Below are 22,769 nucleotides of genomic sequence, written 5' to 3' on the forward strand. Positions count from 1 at the left end.
ATTCCTCAATTAAAAGAAGTGGAGGATACTGCAACTTCAGGATAAGCAGTCAAAACAGTTCTTGCTGTAAATTGATTTATTGAAATTTGGTTTTATGTAGCAGACTCCATGGTGGTATAATTCTAAGTTATGAACAAAATTTCACCTAAATAAGCTGCTATTTAAATTGTTAACAACATTTTGTACAGGTTTGCACTAACTTCTAACTTCTAAACTAGCAGTGACTATAAGGTGATCGCAATTGCAGTAACTCCCTTTAAATAATTGTTGTTTGATATGAACTCTGGAATCATAAATTAACTCGATTCAAAATTTTATTAAATTGAAATGGTATTTTGCTTCAACATTTTTCAATTATATCTCTAATCTTGCATTAAATTCTTAATGTTTTAAAGTACCAAAATTTAAGCATGGCATCTCTTGTTCTCTGATTAAGAGCACTAAAATGAGAGAATTTGCAGTGTGTTTTATTTAAATATTCTCAAAGACACTACATAGACTCACAATTGAGCTCATCCATCTTGTTCTTAGTTTCCTTCATACTGTTCTCAATGAGCTTGTTGAGTTGTTTCAGTTCTTGAACATCAGTTGGGAGGTCTTCTTCACCTTGCATGTACTTGAACATAGACAAGATCTTCTCCTTTTCTTGGTTTTCCTGACGCAGTTTCTTCAGCTGTTCCTGGGCTTTGGCAATCTTCTGCATGAGGAAACTCTCTTGATTCACATTCTTGCTTTCATCTATCACAGATGCATCCAAATACCTCTGAATCACTTGCTTGGCTCCCTCTGGATCTGGCCAAATCTCCGGCTTAGCTTCAAAAGGACTTGCAATTATAGCACAGGCTGGGATCCCACACAGAATCGTGAGTTCACTCACCTTCTTAATGATACCCTTCTTCCTTTTCTTGTACGTGGATTTTCTTGCAGTCACATCACTGATATAGGCAAGTTTCACTTTCTGCCTAGTCATACCTACAATTGTCAAGAAACTAATAAGAATTCAGAATCATGATTTCATGCAATATTTTCTCTCTAAATCACCTGGGCTTTATAAAGAGTTCAAATTCCTGGAACCCTTGTTTAGACCCTTGACACCACTATCTTGGGTTCCAAACACAAATCTACCTGAGCATAAATCTTTTGATATTCCTCAATGATTGCATTGGTACATTGAATTGGAAAATATTTAAAAACCACGCGCCATAAATTGTTACACCTTAATGCATTGCCATATTCAGAGAATATGCAAAATATGGATCTTTTACCAACAGTTGTGTTTTCACTGGAAAAAAGTTTACATGTAAGAAAATAAATTGTGGGTCTCACTGCTTCAATTGAGTTCCTTTAAATAGATTAATTCCCATTTTGATTTCCTTATTTGATAGAATATTTCAATTTTCACCAAATTCAATTGTTTTTTATTTTTCAAATGTTTATTTAGAATTAAACTTTATCAAAGGTAAACATTAGCTGATTTTTTAAATATTTAATCACTCGAAACGGTTTTAGTAAAAGATAATATTTAATAATTCAAAATAATTTTTATATTGGGTAATACTTCATGATTTCTAAATGTAAACTTATTATTAATAATAAATATTGATATATATTGTTGATATTTTGACTTAAATTTTATATGTACTAAAATGTTGAGAATCTAAAAACCTATGTATTAGTTTTAGTTTCTAGTATTATATAGTTATAATATTGTTTTACGTATTTTTTAATAATATTTTTATTATATTATGGTATTAATATTGATTCAATTATGATGGAATCTTGAATTAGTGTATTAATATTATACTATTAACTGGTTGAATGATGAATCGAGGTTTAAATTTTTTTTGTAACAATATTATTGATAAATAAGAGACTAATATTATGTTATAAAACACAAAGTAAAGTAATAAAAACCAGAATTAGTCCAAATTTATAAATTTGACTTATGTCTCTTTATGTTATTTTATTTTATTTTATCAACACTTATGTCTGATTATGGTTGAATTTATCTTAAAAAGACCTTATTCACGAGATTGTGTCTCAATTATAATACTTAAAATATATTATACATTAAAAGTGATCTATTATTTTATTTAGTAGGATAACATATACTACTAATGCAAGTTTCTTTTCTAGAATAATTGTGAAAAAATATTCCAATATCTTTCATCAATATAGACTAAAATAATTTATGCATTACATTATACTAATTCTATTTTTCTAAAATAAACATCAATACCAAACTCAAGTTTTACCATAAGATATATAGATGTGTGTTCTTATATATAACAATATATGTATTCATATATGCAAACAAAAATACAACGTTCTCAAAATCAAAACCAATCAAACACAAGTCAATGAAATAAAAAATATATATAATTCAATAAAACTAAAACCAACAAAAAAAAATACATATAAATTGAAGCAACAAACCCTAATCTGAGAGAAGAAAGTACAAAGATGTGAGAGAAAAGAATAGACAAACCTAGTTATTGATGAAAAAAGAGCGAGAACGAGTATAGGATACAACGAGACAGAAAACAATTGAGAGAATGTAGCATTACAAAGAAACAGAAAATACCTAATAAATAGAGAGGGATAGAGTTGTATTGGAGAAATACAATACAATATTGTTATTTAAAAATGGAGATAGTGTACCGTTGCATACAAGAGAGTTTATTCTCCTATTTTAATCAACGAAAATATTTTAAAGAAAAATACTAAAATTTGAATATTTCAATATTTTGAGGGACAAAATCATATTATCATGCTTTTAAATTCATAAATATATAAAAAATATTTATTTAATCTAATAAATAGATTTGATTAATTTAAAATAAACAACTTATTAGCATGAATTGTACACATAATGGATACTTGTAAATATAAATAAAATTTATGAGATAGGGAAAATACCTTAAATAGAAAATAGACAATAGACTATTAATATGAAGTTATTGGTTACTTTTTTTTATATAGAATTGAATGAATGAAACAAATAATTTTCAAATTTTTGTTTTCACTGGGCATTGGAACAAATCCTTCTGCATCTTCTATTTGCTGTCACTGAGCACTAAGATGAAAGTCAACATCTTGCGTATCCTTCTCATTCTTCTCTGTTTCATCTTTTAACCCTTTCTTTGTTTTACAATTTTTTTTTTTCAAATTTACGTATTTTTGCCTTTGCTTCCCTCCTCCGTTTTACCTTTCTTTTTCATATTTTTTGTTCTTTCATTTTTTTTTCAAATTTTTGTGCTTTTGCATTGGCCCTAATTCTTGTCAATATGACGCGAATTGGATTTGTGCAAAAGAAGAAGAAAAATGCTTTTCTTGACAAAGTTCTCTCTACCTGGATATCTGCTCTACGTATAAAAAGAGTACGTTTTCTCTATCTTTCTTTCTTGAACATAACTTTAATATAATGATGATGAACTTCTCCTGCTTACTTTGTCTTTCAAATTATTCCTTGGCCGAAACTTTCTGTATGTTCTATGACAATCTGTCGAATAATTAAGGTTGTGCTTGTTAGAGAAGATAGAAAATGAGGGTAGTGAAAATGAAGTGAGATTGAAATGCCTTGATTTGATGTGTATTGGGATGAGTGTGGAAAGGTCTTTTAAGCTTACTTTTATGCTGTGGGAGGATTTGCACCTGCGTGTCTTGATGAGGATATGTTGCATTTTTGGATTGCTTGGTGGAATATTAGAGAAGGTTTTTTTATCTCAGTTGGTGGTACTTGTTAGGTGGACTGGACAAAAGTAGGATGTGAATAATTTTCTGCCGACATTCATGCCATAGAACAGACAAAACTTGTTTGGCTGGTGTGAAATTGAGTTGCATTGTGCTTTCAATTGCTCCAAATATCTATTGTACCAAGCAAATTTAACATGATTTTTTTTCCAATTTTTTAGCCTCCGTAGTATTTATCTATTCATTTGCTTTGCAACTAAATCAAGTAAATTTCGTGTTACCTCATTCCCTTTTGTCAAATGTAGATGGCATGCTGTTGCTTCGTGGACTTGGGATGCCCAGGATGAAACATGTGGGATTTGTAGGATGGCCTTTGATGGGTGTTGTCCTGACTGTAAACTTCCGGGGGACGACTGCCCATTGAGTAAGCTTTTGATAATATTATATGCTGATTTTCATCATGATTATATTTTGTTAGTTTATTTCTCATGTAATCTTTAATGTTATAGGAATTCTATGCTTCTCTAGCTGTTGCAAATGCAAGTTATGCAAGTGTACAGCGTGTTAAACCTTGGGATTTCATTACTCACATATTAGCTTCTATTAAGTAAATGGATTTGTGGACAGTGATTGTATTTTGTAATGTGGATTCTTAAGGTAGCCTCAAAACAGGTTTTTAATAGTTTGTTTAGTAGATCTACTACAGCGTGGATTTTATTCAACAAACACTCAACATGGTCTAGATCAAGATTCGTGGTTTGCTTTCAAGTTTGTAGGTTTCTAAAAATGGTCCTTTTATTGCCTTTTTGTGGTCTATACATGTAGGATAGTGACAGCGAATAATTTTGTTTTCTTATTGCGTGTGATGATTGAATACATGCCAAACCAAACACGCATTGATATTACCATGTTATCATTTTAGGATTTTCCAGTTTTCCTGATTGCAGATGCAGATACCAATAAACATAATTTGTAGTTTCACACACGCACATATATACGCATACATACGTCTAAAGTTCTCTAGCTCCCCTGATTTGAATGTGTTGAACTGCTGCAAAGATGCTATGGTCGCTGGCATACATGATGACTATTTAAAAAGTTTTATGCTTATCGAAGGAGTATGATGAAGGACTTCCCGCACAATTGAGAATTTCTGAGGAAATAATTAATTCTATTTGAGCTATAAAACCAAATATTGACATAATTCTATTAGGAAAGGCCTAACACTAACTGATCAAACTGCAATATTCTGTTAATAGTATATCAGTAATTAGTCTAACACATTGTTCTACAGTTTGGGGTGTGTGCAATCACGCATTTCATTTACACTGTATCCTGAAGTGGGTGAATTCTCAGACATCACAAGCTCATTGCCCCATGTGCCGTCGGGAGTGGCAGTTTAAAGGGTGAGATCATATGTTTTTCTACTTTTTAAGTCTGGTCTCAGAGGACGATGTACATTGGTATGGTTAATTTGAAGAACTTTCAGCAACTGTTCCATGCGTACAAGATGTATTGCTTCCTTATTAGGAAATGTATGTCTATATTGTAAGGTGGTTGGAGCCAAAGTTTTGTTGAGTGCCAGTTTATTTTTGGCTGATGAATGATAATGTACTTTTCCTTTGTTTTCTGATCTGATCCGACAGTATATGCTGATGTGCTAAGTCATATGTAAAGCTGGTCATGTATCTGATTGAAATTGAGCCTTTATAAATTTCACGTTACTAAGCTTTTTTTCTATTTAAGATATTAGTATGCATATGTGATGATGAGCTGTTGCATAACTTTATGAACCTGATTAAACGTGTCAGATTTCCCGTGCTTTCATTTTTCCATGATTTACTGAACTGTCACTAAAGATTTTGGAAATGTAGTTTGATACGTTATTGCCTGATTTCACAAACGCCATGTCGCAAGTGTCTCTGTTTGTCATTTTCCTAACACGTCTTTAGATTAAATTGTACTATGCTTTTATCTTTAAAATAAGTTAGTATCCAATTAGGCCGCTAAAACTGTTGTTTTTGTCGCGTCAGCGAGTTATTTTACTAAGATAATATGATATGGACCACATATGAAAGGTGGTCAAATTCTTAGTAGATAAGATTGTATTGATAAAGTTGTCAGATCACCTATTTTTTAAAACTAAAATATTTCGCTAAATAACGAAAGTAGAAATAGCATGTACAATAGTAATTAAGTTTGAGTAGGAAAAAACAACTTTTCAACACCTAAATAACAAAACATGTGACAGTTGTTTCTACATTATGCACATTCTTATTCTCTTAGAATTGCACATTGGAGGATTCCAAAGGAACCACACTCCACGACACTTTCATGGCTCCCTTTGTTGATGGATTCGCTGGTTGGTGACTAAAATCAATGCCACTGGGGTAGCAGCTTGTGGCATAGCAAAGGCTGAACCATGGTGGGGCTCGAAAGAGTAAGATGAAAATTAATTTGATTCTTTATTGACAAAGTAAATCATAACTATTACTAGAGCAAGCACCATGCTCAAAACCCCTTGAAACTAGCGAATCAAGAGTGTAAAAGAAGGACTGACAGAAAAAGAGTACAAAATAAGGAAATCCTTGGTGAATTTCCTTTGCTTGTTTCTTTCTTTCCTGCTCAACTTCTCAAGGGACTCCCGACAAATTTATCATCGTTTTCCTATTATTATTTATGTTTAAACGAATTAAATAAAAATGAAACTGTTAACATTGGATTATGTACTTATTTATCAAGGACATGCTGATATTGAATCAGATTCTTTGGTAATATCATTGGACGATGATATTATTTCGAGCTAATTGTCGTTAATCTTTCCTCTTTATCTTAAAGATAAGACTGAATATGTGCAAAAGGGTCAATAGTACAAGAACCTCGTCCCCATTGAACAGATGAATGACATCGACTGAACAACACCTTTACCATAAAGTCAAAAGCGTTCTCACAAATCTAAACAGAATGTAATAAGAATAAAATTCAATTTATTCATTTGAAGGTCAAGAATAGCACAATTTACATTAGATACTTGAACAAGAACATTGATACAAATCAAATTGTGTATTTAAAATCGATTACCACTAAAAACGGCATACAAGCTACACACTCCACTCTCACTTAAGCTAAAAACAAAGGGATTTTAGAAACAGAACATAAAAAATGGACAACATTGACAATGATATATTAAAGAAACGCTAATATCTGAGTTGAAAGACTGAAACGCCCATGACATTTGCTTATTGCCTTCCTGCCAAAAAAACATCATTTCATCAGTAAAATTAGAAGGTCCACCATAAAGTAAAGCTAATCAAAGCTAAAACCCAGCAACCCACATGCAATTCCTTTAATCACAATTATTATCACGAGAAATTAGCATCGAAGCAGTGCGAGCTTCTCTGTCTAAACTTTTTGTCTTCGTTCTTAATTATAACTAGTGTTCTTCTGAATGAAGATTTTGTGTTTTCTTTTTCTATAAAAGAAAGAATGAAACCAAGAAATATATGGGTTTCATCTTCATGCGGCTAGAGTTGAACAGGGTACTAGAGACTGCTAAAGTATCAGAGCTTATGCTGCTTGAAGCCTAAAAAATTCCAACAACCAAATTATTTCAAACCCAAATTCCTTGAAGTAATTAAATGTTTATCTTACAAAAGCTAAAGTCGGATCACTTGGTGATGGCATAGACAGCATAGATAATTCCAGGTATATAACCAAAAAGGGTCAGCACCAAACAAATCCAGAACTCCACCTGCATCGAACAATTCATCAACCATGTGTTGTATTAGTCACACTCTACAATTCATTAACACGAAACAAAAAGTAATAACCAAAATTTCTTGAAAAATCTTTCTGCAAAGAAAAAAATCTGTAAAAATTATGAATACCTTGCAGCCATATTTGAGAAAGACTCCAAGAGGAGGCAAGATGATAGCAAGAAGGATGTCTATGCATGTAGCAGAACCGTCACCCGCCATTTTTGCTCTCTGGGTTTCCTTAACTCACAAACTTTTCTCTGTGAAGTTGCAGCTTACGAAAAATACAAAGGAACAATTGTGATTAGAACGAAACACCGAAAAACCTTTAACAGCCGAATTTGTAACTTGAGACGAAACCGAAGAGTTTTGCATGCTTATTTATAAGCCACGTACACACACCCACGGATTCACGTGGCATCTTTTTATTGGAATTAAGAACGCGGTTGCTTCACCTCAGGTAAATTCCGCGTGCCATTATGCCGTTACCACACTATGCCAACGCGAATGGAACTATTCTTTTTAAATAAAAATATCTTATGGTTCCCTCAATTAAAGTTCTTATGAATCCATGTTTTTTTTTAATTAGATAAACTATTTTTGTTTATAATAATAGTTGTCAAATAAAAATTACTTAAGAGACAATTATTTCCATAGATGGTAACATATCCTTTGGATTGAAAGGAGAATGGGACATGCCAGGTGTAGGGTTGACATCATGCAACAGAGGACAGGGAAGAGTGTTTGTGGTGCCACGTGGGGGCCATAAGAAGTAAACAAAATAAGTAACACACGCAATCAAAGTCAAAGGCAGAGTGTGAAAACTGAAAACATCGACGGCTCGTAGGTTGCCGCTCTAAAGAGAAGCAACGGCGTTGATGAAGCCACGCTTTATGGGGTTCCATGTTACAACCGACCTATCATGTGTGTGCCACCCCCTTTATCTTCTTTTTTCTTCTTTTTGCTTCATTTATTTAAGGAGGAACAGGTTCTTCCTCATGTTAGAGAATAAAGTTAGTATTTTACTTCTTAAATAAATATATAGAGTAAAACTTAGTTAAATTACATTTTCAATTTCTTTTATAAAATACAAATTTAATAAATTCAATCTAGAACTCTAGTATATCATTTCAACGATTATATTTATCAAAGTTTGTCATTTATAGATAGGCTATCAAATTTAGATTTTTTTTAATATCATATTACTCGTTAAAATTAAGTGATGCGATAAATTTTTAATTTGTATGAAAATATTTATACACCTAACCTAATTAATAAAAATATGAAATTCAAAGTTTTAGGTGTAAAGACATTTAACTTATATTTTTATATTTGTAATAAATAAATTATTTTAGATATATTCAAGGTATGTCATTTCAATTTTGATTCTTGATGTAAGTATCCAAATGTCTATCTTAGAGAAAGTGGTAGACCTCCATTAAACATAATGGAATCAAATCATGTGTAATATAAAAAGTACGAATTCAACTTTAATAAACTATTATATTATCATTAAATCTATCTTAGCAATTATTTAAGAAGCTCTTATATTCGTATTCACAATTAAAAGTGTTTTTTTTTTCAATCCAACTTATCTTTAAGCATATATAATAAAAAGAAACATTTTCAGTATATTATAAAACTAATAAATTTACCATACATAATATTTGTGATGGATCAATATTCATAAATTATTTTTTCTTTCTAAAATTATTAAATGTCAATTTTATTAAATTAAATTATTACGTTAAGTAAAATATATGAAAATAAAATTATAAATTACAAATATTGAGTTTAGCATGAGTATAAAAATGTTGATTGACGTCTAATGTATATGGGAAGTGAGATCTGTGAGAAGTGCACGTGCTGTGCACGTCAGCTTCACATTCATTTAAACCCCACGTGCGGCAACTAAACTCTTCATTATTTTCTTTCATTTTCAAAGGATAACATTTCTTCTTTTTTTCAATTCATATTTTCTTCTTTTAGCTTTGAATCAGAATTGGTGTTGTCAAATAAATGTCGCAGTTGCAAAAAGTTTTATTTTTTAATTAATAATAAATAAATTAAACTGAAATATATTTTACATGAAATTAATTTTAATGGCAAAATAAAAATAAAATATGAAGTAGAAAATAAACATAAATATTTAGTACTTGATGACTTAAGAAATATAATTTATTACATAATACACTGCGCTTTTTAAATATTTAGACCTTTATTTATTAGTATAAAAGTATTCGTAATTATTTATTAACCACAATTTAATTAGCTATGAAAAATAATAAAAAGTACATGTAAACTTTAATTCAAATATTATAAAATAGTTATGAAACATTATCAGTCATTGTTTTAACTTTCATTATCTATAATTGTATTTTTTTCAGTCTTTTATTACATGTTTTTTTCCTTTTCCCTTTTATATATGTTCGTGTATTTCGCTATCAATCCTTATAATTCTAATATTTTCATTTTTTAAAAAATTTTCTTTTATAGTTTTAACTCTCTTTTTTTAATTTTCATTGTCTATAATTACATTTTTATATCCCTTTTGATAGTCAATTATAATTCTCAATTTTTAAAGTTCTTTCTTGTTATTTAATTATAAATATTTTTTTTTTTAGAGGTGCAATACAACTTTCTAGGAAGACTTTTTAGGAAGTATTTTTCTTTCTTTCTTTGTATGTTCATTAATTCATTATCAATTATCAATTATCATGATTCTGATTATGTTTTCTGTATCGTGAATATAGTTAAATATTTTTTTTAACTAACTATAATTATATTTTGACTTTTCCTTTTTTATTTTCACCACTTAATCATATTTTTTAGTATTTATTTAATCATAATGTTTTTTACATATATCTTGACGTATTGCTATCAAATATTATGATTCTGATTTTTAATTACAATTTTATTATTATAGCAAAAAATTTACAAGTTTCGGTCTCTATAATTACATTTTTCACTTCCCTCTATTGATTTTCATTAGTTACTCCGTCCTTATTATTCAGTTATAAATATATATTTTTCTTATAAATGTTCATCTATTTCCCTATCAATTATTATAATTATTACATTATTTTATTGTAATTTTTATTCTAAACAACTCATTGGTATTCACTGTTCATTGTCTACCATTGTATTTTTTATTTTTAAATTTCTTTCTTTAAAATTTAATATTAACTTTTTTCTTTATATATATGTGCATGTTCTTCATTGTCAGTCATTATAATTCTATCTTTTTTCCTTATAGTTTTTATTATAGTTATAATTAATTTGTCCAATTTTCATTATTTACAATCTCATTTTTAATTTTCCGTTGTTAATTATATCTCTTATTTATTAATCTTCCTTATTTATTTGATTAGAAATATTTTTTTATTTTATATATGTACATGTGTTTCATTATAAATCCTCATAATTCTAAATTTGTTCTTTACAACTTTTTATCACAAAAAAATCCATTTTTTCTAATATAATTGTAGTTTACATTTATCTTTTTTCCAATGGTTAAATATATACATTTTTAATTTCTTTCTCTTTTATGTAATTATAAATTATTTTTATTTTGTTTATATATTCAAGTTTGTCATTACCAATATTTATAATTTTGATTTTGTTTCCTTATTTTATTATAAATTTTTTTTATTTTTTTTTCTATAATTGTAGTTGATTTTTGTCTATTTTCACTTTTTTTTTTTAATTTCTTCCCTATTTATTTTATTACAATTTTCGTCTTTGGGGTATTCATTATAAATATATGTAGTTATTTTTCTTTCTAAATTTTCTTTAATTGTGATTATAATTATTTTCCTTCTTTTTCATATTTCCATATACTTCGACATGGTTTTCTTATGCACCTATCGTGTGCAATTCTAACTATTATGGCGTTATGCATCTTTATTTGAAATTTCTTTCTGTATAAATCCAATGTACCAGAAATAAAATATAGAATAAAATCCGATATCCAAGAGACTATAATGTTTTTTCCTACTGGAATCTGATTTTCGGGATATTCTTATTCCTGTTTGCAATGATAGAAAAAGTCATAATAAAAAACAATTACAATATTTTTTAATCTATTAAAATTGATAAAGGATGATCATTCAGGATTAAATTCAGATTAAAAAGCCAGTTTTTTTACTGGAAAAATTTCGGTTAAATTGACAATTGTAGTATACTGAATATATATACCAATACTACAAAGTTCATATAAAATCTAGAATAATATAATGTTTATATAATAGAAGATTTATAAAATAAATTAATTTTTTACTTATAAATACATCTATCTAAAATATATCAAAATCAAAATACTAAACATATATGAAAGCAAAATCAAATAATAGCATGAAATAAAAAATAATTACACAAAATAACTTACTTAAATTAAATAAATGTACAATTGAACAATAATTATATTTATTATGTTGTGGTCCAAGATATTTCATTTCACATCAACCAATCTATATTCGTTTACATGTAAACACTATAGATTATATATATATATATATATATATATATATATAAATCTATATAAATCGACATCAAAATATCTAATTCTTATTAGATTTTAAGAGTGAAAGATGAGAAGTGAGTTCATTGTAATAATTTTTTCTATACCAATTAATGCCTTAATTATATTAGTACAAAATCTAAAAAAGGCGAGTCCAAAACAAAGAATTTTTTTATAAAACTATCGTTAAAAAAGAGACGTGCCAAACATAGATTTTTTGCTTCAATAAATTAACTTTAGTTTACGAAAAAATTTATTTTAACCTTCTTTATGGCAAAAAAAAAGTATAAAATTTTTCCTAATTTTTTATAAGTTTTTCGAAAGTTACAATGATATTTTTAATTTGTTTATAAATAATTTTAATATATCGAAAAAATTATTATTGATCTTTTTAATCAATTTTGGGTTTGAGCTCAATGTTTTTAACAAGTAAACTAATATTTTAGTTCAGGTTTAATTAATTTGCTCCTGAGTCAAATCTTATTATTATCAATAAACCACGAGCACTTTGCATTTTCAAGTTTGAATGATAAGTTATTTGAAATGTTTTCATAGAGTTAATTATTTTACTTTTTATATATGTTTACATTAATATAATCAATGAAAATGAGGTACTTTATGCCTTTATATTTGTTTAAAACCAAAAAAGCAATAATGAATGATTTTCAGTGTGTTGTTATTTTTAATATATAAATAATTTATAAATAGTTATATTTTATAATTTTAAAATATAATTTAAGACAAAAATATATAAATATATATTTTTATGAATAAAATTACTACATATTGGAGATTATATGGTGTACGGACTAGAAAACTTATTAATAAAAAATGTATTTTTCTAATCTCATCTTTCCCGGAACTAGGTTTGAATTCCGATATTGGGTTAAGCCCATGGAAAGAGAAAGATGCTTCAAAATAGTTGGCGATTGTTATTTACACCTTCCATATTTACTAATGTACCTCCCTTTTATTTTATTTTCTAAGATACTCTTTCACCTTAAAATGTTTTTAGAACAAAAAATTAAGCATCAGAAAATAATTTTGTAGAAATATTAAAATAATTTAATATTAAAAAGTACGTACTTTCATCACCATTTGTTGATTGAAAAGGAGAAGTTCATCGGTGCGTAAAAGATATGTAAACTCATATAATTAATGACATAAAACTTATGAAAACTCATCGTAAACATTGATATAATATTTATACTGATTATTGATTAAGTTATATTACTTTGAGAACTGACATAGCACAAATAATATATAAAAAAAAAAACCTATTTTATGTTAGTTAATAACATGATCATCCGATAAATCATGTGAAATCATAAAAGTTTTCTTTTTTAGTTTTTAAATAAAAAGGGATGGGAATAAAATCATTTCGATTTCGTATTCCATAATATATTTCTGGATTTATAATTTTTTATGATTTTTGAAAAAAAAATCTGAAATTTCTGAAATCCTTTTGTAGAAGTTTCTAAAAAAACATAGATTTTTTTAATGTATTTTTTATTTTAGAATTATTTTTTTATGAGATTTTTGTTTTCTAATTTTATTCTAAATTTCATTTTTAAAACACAAAAATCTATTCAGATTTTTTTTTTAAAATATATTTTCTAATTTCATATTTTTAATTCCAAAATAAAAAACAAATTTTTGAAATTCAAAAGTTTACTTTGTGTAGGTCAAAAATTATCATAAGAGGAACTAAGTCTTTTATTAGTTAAAGTGAATACCAGTCAAATCCTGCATGCACCTCCATATTTTTAGTTTGCACTTTTATATTTTTTTAATTTCAACAATAGTTTTTTAAGTATGGTAGAGAAGGTAGTGTCATTTTTAAGTGGTGGTAGTTGTTTGTGGTGGTTGCACTACAAGAAAATCATGAAATAGAAACAATTTTGAGAGACAAAAAATAATTAGTTGTTATAATGACTAAATTAGAGATTATTTTAAAAACTAAAAAAAAAAATTGGTTTCTAAATTAGTTTATATTATTGTAAATAGTTTTTAAATTGGTATTTAATTAGCTACCAAAGTTTTAACTACCAATTATTTATATTCTAAAGTCTTTGGCGGAGCGGTTGGTTCATTCATTGCAAGGGGTGAAGTTGGTCCTGGGAGAGGCGGATAATTGGGCTTGGAAGGCTGGGGGATGTCAATCTTTCACAGTTAACTCTACCTATGTTAAGTTAAGGAGGGACTGAGTAGGAGAGTTTTCTTCCGTCTATAGCATGTTGTGAAGGTGTAAAGCCTTGCCATCTGCTTTGTTCACTGCTTGGAGGGTGATGGAGAATAAGATAGCTACCAGGGGTAGCTTGATAAGGCGCGAGATAGTGGTTGAAAATACTTTATGTTGTTTGTGTGGGAAGGAGGAAGAGTCTTCTAGTCATTTATTTCTCGTTTGTGACTTTGCTTGGCGAGTCTAGAGTCTTTGCTTTACATGGCTTTGTGTGTCGTTTGTATTTCACAAGGATCCTAAGACAAACTTTTTTCAATTCAGGAGATGTCAGGCTTCTACTTCGGAGGACGTTGTTTGGGATACAATTTAGGTCGGTGTAGTGCGCGAAATTTGGAAACATAGGAACTCTGTCATGTGACAAATGTGGTAGAAGTGTTTGCTTTGGCGCAAGTAAAGGTTTGGTCTTGGATTTACGCAAAGTCTAGTTGTGATCCCTTTCCGTACTCAAATTGGGTTCTGAATCCTTTAGATGTATGAGGATGATCCGTTAATGTTTTTTTTTTGGATTCTGGTAGGCGGCTTTAGCTAGGAGAATGATAATGTTAATTATGTACCAGGGTTGGACCACCCCTGAAGTGGTTCCCAATTATTGATTTTTTTATTGCTGATAAAAAAAAGAGACCAATTTAGAAACCATTTAACAATAATAGAAACTAATTTAGAAACCAAAAATATTTTTAGTCTCTAATTTAGTCACTATAACAACTAATTATTTTTTGTTTCTAAAATTGGTTTTTATTTCATGATTTTCTTGAAGTGTTGGTGGTGAACGTTGATTATTGAGGTAAGTTTTGTGGTGTTTTTACGGCTGGTGATTGTGTTTTCGTTTGTTTTTTTTTTCATTTTTTTGGAAGCTACAAAATCTAGAAAAAAAAACCAACAATGTGCAAAAATGGAGTACAAAACTCAAAAATATTTTCATATTAGATAACGTCAAATCCAATGAATCTTCTCGTCCACCCTTGTAACATCCCTATTTTTACCCATATTTGCTAATATATTATGCATATCTAATTAACATATAAACATATATTACTTTCTCATATTTGTATCTCAAAAAGATATCCATTTTCATAGAGATTTAATATATACACAAAAGTCTACAGATAAAACATTCAAAATAAAACATTTGTTTCTGTGTCTGCTCACTGAGGAGCTCTATCACCCACAACTTCATCTGCTCTCATGTAATTTAACACGATCATCACAAATTTAAAGATATCAAACACAAAACAAAGCACGAGGTAAGTTAGCTATTTTTGAAAATTCTAATATAAATTTCATTTTAAAAAACACACATAATTCATCAAATTCTCATAATTTGCACAAAGTCATCAAATGTCTATCACATTTATCATCCACATTATTCCTTTCAGATTTCTACTGACTCACATACTCAGATACTTGACTCTACTTCCGGAAGATTTGTGTATTGAAATTAACATCTAGAGACATGCACATGTCATATTACTTACTATGAATCCACACAGTCATGCGCATAATAAACCAATTATTGTAATTTCTTACAACAATAACATAAAAAAAAGGTTACCCAAATTTACATATTTATTACCACGCACTTTTTTCATTGGTCATAAATGGTTTATTTAGAGTGAAATATAACATGTTATTTTGAGAAAAATTCAGAAATGTGATTAATATTCACTTGAAAGTTTATCAAATCATCAAAAGAATTATTTTGTATAGAGTGGTGGGGAGAATGTGAAAATATAGAAGTGGAGAACGTGAAAATAGATGTAAAGAATTGAACGATATGAAAAATATGATTTGAAGAACGATGAAGGAAGGATAGAAAAAAAAAAGAGTTAAATGAACCTAAGAAAAATGAAGTGGAGGAATAAATTATATAGTCTTCATGTGATCAAGTGGCAATATGCACTCAACTCGAGTGTGTTGCATGCTCTCATTTTATATATAAAACATACAAATCTAATAGGTAACCGCCAAAATCAAATAAGATTTTTCCTTCAATTCTTTTCATATATATCATCACAATGCCTCCTGTGTACGCAACATGCATAAAACTACAACTCATATCATTCTTCTTAATTCAATTACCATTTTCGTGTGTTCCAAACACATGCACCAATCTACATCTCTGCATACCCACACATGTCTTTGCTTTCAAGAATTTTTTTAAATATTTTTTCCACATTTTTACACTATAGAGTACACTTATTATATATGTTTAAGATGTTGGTAATGGTATTCGCATGCTTACGTAATATTTTTTATTAATTATATTTTGGTTTATACGTATATAATAGTAAAAATGTATAATTTGTGTATTTAAGAGGCTAAATTAACACGTTGATATATTGAAAGTTGAATAAGTAAATTGAGGCAATTATAATTATTGTACATGAGGTACCTTGATGGTGATATGCTTTCCACACCTAAGTTGAATTATATACAGCTTTTGATCACAAACTTCACAGCATCATGGGCACCATACTAAAATAAGATAACCTAGTTTGGCAAAATTGGGAAATCACACGTTTTTAGCATATTTTATTCAACGTAGTGTTCTTCTTTAATCTCATTCTGCATGTTTTCGTGCTTCTTATTTGAATGCCATATCAATCATGTTGTTATTAATGTGCATGAATCATAGAAGGCTATTGCTCCATTAATATTAAATTCTTTGTATAACGGTGGCATTATCTGATCAAAATAAACTAATTAAAAAGCGAGTTTATTTTTAATTTAATAACTTAACAAATTCAACTTATAATAATATTACTAGTTGAAAATCACAACTAAAAATATAATTATTAAAGTTAAAATCTCCTTTCCAAAATGACCATATAGTATGTAATTTTTAAAACAATTTCAATTATTATTGAAGGGTTTATTCTTAAATCAAGATATGGAAGCTCACTATTTACAACAAATTAGAGTAAGAGTTGGATTCCATTATGTTTGGTAATATGAAAATGAATATACACGAGTGACCTCTACCACTACAGCAAAATTTAATTTTAATGGAGATTTATTACTGGAGGTTATGATTAATGAAGGTTTATCTGTTAATTTTTTTATTTTTTTTAGTGTACTAGGAAATAAAAACATATAAGATTTAAGGATAGAGGAAGATATGCATTTTTTGGGTGAACGAAAAGGAGGTTATGGAAATGTGTGTGGATAATGATGCTGCAGTGGTGGAATCCAAAAATGGTTTGATAATAGATTTGCACTAAAAAAACAATTTTTCTTATGGAAGAAATCTACAGCTAATTTTTTCAAGTCCGTCGCAATTGTAAACAAAAATATTGACGGATTAAAAAAAATAAATTTATATACTAAATGGGGTGTAGGTACATTTATATATATGATAAAGTTATCTATAGACTAATAATAGATAATAACCAAACGTATTATCTATAACCAAATCAAATATGTATATATGTTTATCTAGATAAACATAATTCGTATATAAGAAAAATCTATGAATTTGATAAATGTGGTTGTCACTAAATTTATATATGAAAAAGTTCATATAATTATCTGTCACTAAATTTATATATGAAAAAATTCGCACGTAATTAATGTGAAGGAAATTGTTTTTTAATTAAAACAAAATTATAAATTCGGATACAAATTTGTACGTAAGTAATATGTTGCAAAAAAATTCATAAATAAATATAATGAATTTTTTTTAAAAAAAAATATTTGGTATCTAAATTTATTTGTATTCCTATAACTTTTTATAATTGAAATAAAGTTCAAATTCAAAATTTATTAAGACATTACCAATTTTATCAATAAAAATTTTCAACCAATTATTAAATCAAATAGAGTTTGTGTAAAAAAATAATTCAATTAAGTTTTAATAATACATTATTTCAATTAAGTTCTAACGACACATAATTTAAAATTAAATTATAACCTGTAATTAAAATAAAAAACTAACAACATATAATTTAAAATAAAGTATTAACAACACATAATCTAAATTAAACTCCAAAAATATAATTCAAATCAAGTTCTAACAACATAATCTAAATCAAGTACTAACATATATAATACAAAATTAAATTATAATAACAGTAAAAACGTATAATCTAAAATCAAATACTAACAACGCATAACTAAAATAAAACTCCAAAATAAACTTCCTGTGTACATTATTTCAGCTTGGATAAAACAAAGTCAACAACTCTCCAACATTATTATCATATGATAAATATGTCCGATAACACAAACACACACCAAGTATATTTTAAAGAATCGAATGTAATTGAAAATGTTTAGTTTATTTGAAACTATTTAAAACTAAAAAAAATATAATTTAAGCTATAAGAGAATTATATTAGCTAGGAATAAGTTGTGTGATATCTATAACCAATACAATGAAACAACTAATCACATCTCTTTTACAATCAAAGCCTAAAAAGTATGGAACTTAGTAAGAAATGGACATGAATAAGTTTTATATGTTTGGACTTATATAATTCGATTGGCCTAAACTCAAACATTTATTTTTCAAGATCAAAATTTATATGTTTCAGAATATAAATTACGACAACATTATCAAATAAAACACGACCATGAAATTTTGTCTATAATACCATCATTTCATTATTGATAATATTTTTTATTCAATACATATTTTAACGAATTAGAAAATATCAACAATTGAGTACATTTTATTTAAGTATCTATTACAAAATAAACTAATTTAAACTAACATAATTACTCACAATTTGATAATATATTAAAAATATTCATATTTGAAATTTAATAAGCGCATGCTTAATTTTACCTTAGTCAGAATATCATGTGAATTTTATTAAAGTTTAATATAATTTTTTTTTATCAGCCTAAACCCTAAACCTAAAGTTTAATATACATGATTTAAACCCTAAAGTTTAATATACATGATTTAAAGGATGCGATTCTGATCGTTAAGCTCAACTTTTATAAGCAGTTAAATTTGAAAAAACATTAATTTTAAAACTCAATGATTGAAAATCATAAAAGACATTTTGAAATAAAGTAATCAAAAAGTAAATTAGTTAGTCTCTGGCATGAAATAGATCCGTCCCTGGGTACGGCCTCTTGTTTAATAATTTAACAGCTGACCATTTATTAACATTATCCCCTCTTTTGCTTCACATTCTGTCACAGTGGATGGAATTTCTTTGTTTCCAGTAAGCATATGCTATACCCCAACCATGCAAAAAAGAATAAACTGTCAATCCTAAATATTTTAGTACTTTCAATTTCCTCTTTAGAAAAATAAAACTAATAATTTTGTACTACCAATTGTTACATCTTCGATTGTACTCGTGTTTTACAACGTTTTATTGTTAATTTTTTTTTAATTTAAGATGAGTAACGTGTCTGATTCGGGGAAGAGTTGTTTGGATAGCAGTAATTAACGAGGTTTGTAAGCATAGAAATATGATTACTTTTAACGGGGGAGCTGAAAGCTTTTGCTTTGGTTCAATTAAAGACTTAGTCATGAGTATATCCAAGTCACAGTTTGAAATTTTTTTTCTTTTCTGATTGGTGCATAGATCCGTTGGTTTGTATGAAGATGATCTTATGACGTATTCATTCAAGCTGTTTGACTGTTTTCCCTATATTTCTTCCTTTGGATTAGTTAGGAGAGTTCTGTTTTGACAGACTTTAGAGTAAGCCTTCTGATGAAGATTATGAGTGAGTTTTTGTTTAAGGCTTGAATCACCCCTAAAATGATTCATATTTATTTATTTTTTATTATCGATAAAAAAAATTATGAAAAAGGTTAATATTTGAACACTATTCTAGTTTAACAAAATATAATTACTAAATAAATGGTTGAGTTGAGTTTGATTTGATTATAATAGAAATAACTTTAAATAAAGAATAAACATGAACTAAACCATTTATGCATGTAAAAATTAATGTATTTATTATTATTATTTAGTTTAAATTATTTTATAAGTCTTCGAGTTATTTGATAATTTCTAATTAATTCTTTGAACGAGTTTTGTAAAATTTATGGAGAGTGAAAGATAGAGAAGGCTTATAGAAGAATACTTAGAGTTAAATAATCTTATTAAAAAATTAGTAAAACATGGAAAACTCAAGGAAAAAATACTTTGAATGAACATGTAGGTGAAGATAAAAATAAGGTTGAATAATCTCATTAAGAATATTGAATTCAAAAAGTTTGAAAAGGTGAAATATAAACAGTTTTTGCTAGGAAGATGAGACCTAAAGAACTATTGAATTTCCTTCCTTCGAGCAGGTTGTTGGGGTTTTACTGTGATCCTTTCGATCTTCACGCTACTCCTTCACCTCTCAGTCTCGGATGAATGCCAAATGGGAGAAGTACCTGTAGAAGGCACTCCGACGCTCGGACGTGTGTACAATAATAATGACGTACCTTATTCCTTGGAATGTATGTATTTATATTATTTTAATGAACTTACCTTGTTGGGTCCGATTAGTGGAATAGATCACACTTATGGTTGCATTATCTAATTCTTAATGGTAGTTTAGCTTCACTGACCTTGGTGTTGAACGTGTCGGTTGGCCTGACTGTCCGTGGGTGTCTTGGTCAACTCGATCAGGAAGACCGAACCACGTCAACCTATTAGTCGGTCATATCAGTACAAAAAGCTAAAACTAAAAACATTTAGAAAAATCACATCCATGAATTATTCTCTATTTCCAAATACAGAAGTATAATAGATTTAACATATTTTTTTCGTTTCACAAGTATTCAATTTTCTCCTTTCCAAACTTTTGACGAAACATACCAAACATAAGTTTCTAATTTGATTACAATTCTCCCAATATCTATCTAAATGTTGCATAATGGTTCCAAAACGTTGCATCATAATTTGAGCAATCTTGATGGTTTATTTGAAAGAAGAGTAAGGAAAAATAATAATTTTCTTTATTTTATTGAGAAACAATATGAAAAATCAGCAAATTTGAATTTGATCTAGTTCTCTGGTACAGAATGATTAAATATTGGAATTTTCCTTTTTATCTTTTCTGTAAAATGAAACAGGGAATAAAGAATGAAAAGATGGAGATAAAAAAAAATGTGAAATTGATGATAAGGTTGGAAAGGAAGAAACCCAAGTTGTGTCGACACAATCAGCTGTGGCGTCTTACCTTATATAGATACATATGGCTGCGAATTGCAGAGCAGACCTGCAAAACAATAATGACAAAAACATCTTACGCATTACTCGAATTAAGGTGGCTATTGCAGTTGGCAGAGGACCAAAATCGTGTCCTCTTTTCGAAGGAAGGAGTGACACATGATTCTATGTGACTTCCAAAAACAGCAAAAGAAAGAAAAGAAGAAACCAACGTGCGTGTCTCGTGAATTTCAACAGCGCACGTGAAAGGCACGTGCACTGCTCATGGTTGGGATATAATGAGCAATGTTTGGTGAGGTTCAGCAGGTCCATTAAATAGCATAATAATAGTATTATTGAAAAAATGGAAGATGCAAATGCAAATGCAAATTCAAATTCAAATTCAAATGCAATGCACCAGAAAAAAGATAGAAGGTCCACATGGATGGAGCCAAATCCCAAACCAGGTGTGGAAGGGTCCAAGTGGACGTTGCTCATTCCCCATGATAATAAAAAATACTTCAACCATCAACCATATTCACCTTCCTCCATACTCTCTAACTCTAATGGACCCCACCATTGCATTCTTTTTTTCTTCTTCTTTTTATTTCAAACACACAACCACACATCCAATCCCTTCCTTAATCCACTTTTTGTTCCTCTTTCTTTGTTCTAATTCTTTTTATGGGCTGCTTAGGTGGTCCCTACACTCAATCTAATTACTTCATCATATGTTACTAATTCTAATACTAATCTAGTTAGTTGGATGAAAAATAAAACGCATCCTTGGACCTCCGTACCATAAGCTCAAAACAAACAGCACGAGGAGATCCCAGTCACATTTAAAATAAAGGGACCACATGCAATAAAACCAACTAAAGGGTTACCAATTTCTTAGATTCTACCTCATCACAATTCACAAAGTGCCTTTCAATTATATATTTAACAAAACTGCCATTAATTAAACCACTTTAACCCTTTCTTATAATTTCAAATCATTCTTCCAAACAACAAATCCAAAACTCAAACAAACATAGAAAATGACACCACTCCTCTTCTGGCATCATTGCAATGGCGAGCAATCAGAAAGACTGCACTTTTTGTCAATTCGGAAATTCTTAAAAGGCGATCATCAAGTCAATGACTTTGTTAATCTTTTGCTAAGCAGGGATTTGATTTGAGTTTTATTTTTCAAGATTATCTACTTCAAAGACTGTCATTGCCCAAACAGGTTATAATGATATGGATATGATTCTGTTGGTTGCATTATGGATGCACTCATACACATCCTCACTTACCCAATTTCGCTAAGATAATATATACAAAACACAAAACATGGAAGATGATACTTTCCTTCTAAGTACACAGAATGCAGACACGCAGAACGACAGACACATCCTCCTCCTATCTTCGTGTGGTGTCACAATATGGCAAACCTACCCATCATTGAATAA

At 28.5% G+C, this 22,769-nt stretch overlaps 3 protein-coding genes and 1 long non-coding RNA gene across 4 annotated transcripts; 1 reads left to right on the top strand and 3 right to left on the bottom strand.

Annotated features, from left to right (window-relative positions):
• Positions 1-404: 404 nt before the first annotated feature.
• LOC137829406 (agamous-like MADS-box protein AGL80) lies at positions 405-1,188 on the bottom strand. The gene has a single exon (XM_068636207.2). The coding sequence runs from the start codon at positions 968-970 to the stop codon at positions 491-493; it is 480 nt and encodes a 159-aa protein (XP_068492308.1). The 5' UTR covers positions 971-1,188; the 3' UTR covers positions 405-490.
• A 2,099-nt stretch (positions 1,189-3,287) lies between these two features.
• LOC137830119 (anaphase-promoting complex subunit 11 RING-H2 finger protein) lies at positions 3,288-5,433 on the top strand. The gene is made up of 4 exons (XM_068637268.2): positions 3,288-3,369; positions 3,533-3,614; positions 3,999-4,117; positions 4,988-5,433. Exons 1-4 carry the CDS (start codon positions 3,288-3,290, stop codon positions 5,101-5,103), a joined length of 399 nt encoding a protein of 132 aa, XP_068493369.2. The 3' UTR covers positions 5,104-5,433.
• Positions 5,434-6,660: 1,227 nt separating this feature from the next.
• Positions 6,661-7,802, bottom strand: LOC137830120 (hydrophobic protein RCI2B). Its single transcript, XM_068637269.2, has 3 exons — positions 7,581-7,802; positions 7,345-7,444; positions 6,661-6,943 (listed from the first exon to the last, which is right to left on the bottom strand). Exons 1-2 carry the CDS (start codon positions 7,668-7,670, stop codon positions 7,361-7,363), a joined length of 174 nt encoding a protein of 57 aa, XP_068493370.1. The 5' UTR covers positions 7,671-7,802; the 3' UTR covers positions 6,661-6,943; positions 7,345-7,360.
• A 12,534-nt stretch (positions 7,803-20,336) lies between these two features.
• On the bottom strand, positions 20,337-21,714 carry LOC137828198 (uncharacterized). Its single transcript, XR_011083835.2, has 4 exons — positions 21,549-21,714; positions 21,347-21,385; positions 20,733-20,813; positions 20,337-20,555 (listed from the first exon to the last, which is right to left on the bottom strand). It is a non-coding gene; the product is annotated as an uncharacterized LOC137828198 (long non-coding RNA).
• Between the last annotated feature and the right edge of the window lie 1,055 nt (positions 21,715-22,769).

Source organism: Phaseolus vulgaris, chromosome 7 (genome assembly GCF_051622355.1).
Source record: "Phaseolus vulgaris cultivar YP4 chromosome 7, ASM5162235v1, whole genome shotgun sequence".
Taxonomy (NCBI): Eukaryota; Viridiplantae; Streptophyta; class Magnoliopsida; order Fabales; family Fabaceae; genus Phaseolus; species Phaseolus vulgaris.

What these genes read in the sequence shown, in the direction of transcription:
- LOC137829406 (XM_068636207.2), bottom strand. Translation starts at nt 970, where the DNA reads ATGACTAGGCAGAAAGTGAAACTTGCCTATATCAGTGATGTGACTGCA.
- LOC137830119 (XM_068637268.2), top strand. Translation starts at nt 3,288, where the DNA reads ATGACGCGAATTGGATTTGTGCAAAAGAAGAAGAAAAATGCTTTTCTT. An exon ending in TACCTGGATATCTGCTCTAC is followed by an intron (nt 3,370 to 3,532) that starts GTATAAAAAGAG and finishes TGTGCTTGTTAG; the next exon opens with AGAAGATAGAAAATGAGGGT. An exon ending in GGGGGACGACTGCCCATTGA is followed by an intron (nt 4,118 to 4,987) that starts GTAAGCTTTTGA and finishes ATTGTTCTACAG; the next exon opens with TTTGGGGTGTGTGCAATCAC.
- LOC137830120 (XM_068637269.2), bottom strand. Translation starts at nt 7,670, where the DNA reads ATGGCGGGTGACGGTTCTGCTACATGCATAGACATCCTTCTTGCTATC. An exon ending in TTCTCAAATATGGCTGCAAG is followed by an intron (nt 7,445 to 7,580) that starts GTATTCATAATT and finishes TGTTCGATGCAG; the next exon opens with GTGGAGTTCTGGATTTGTTT.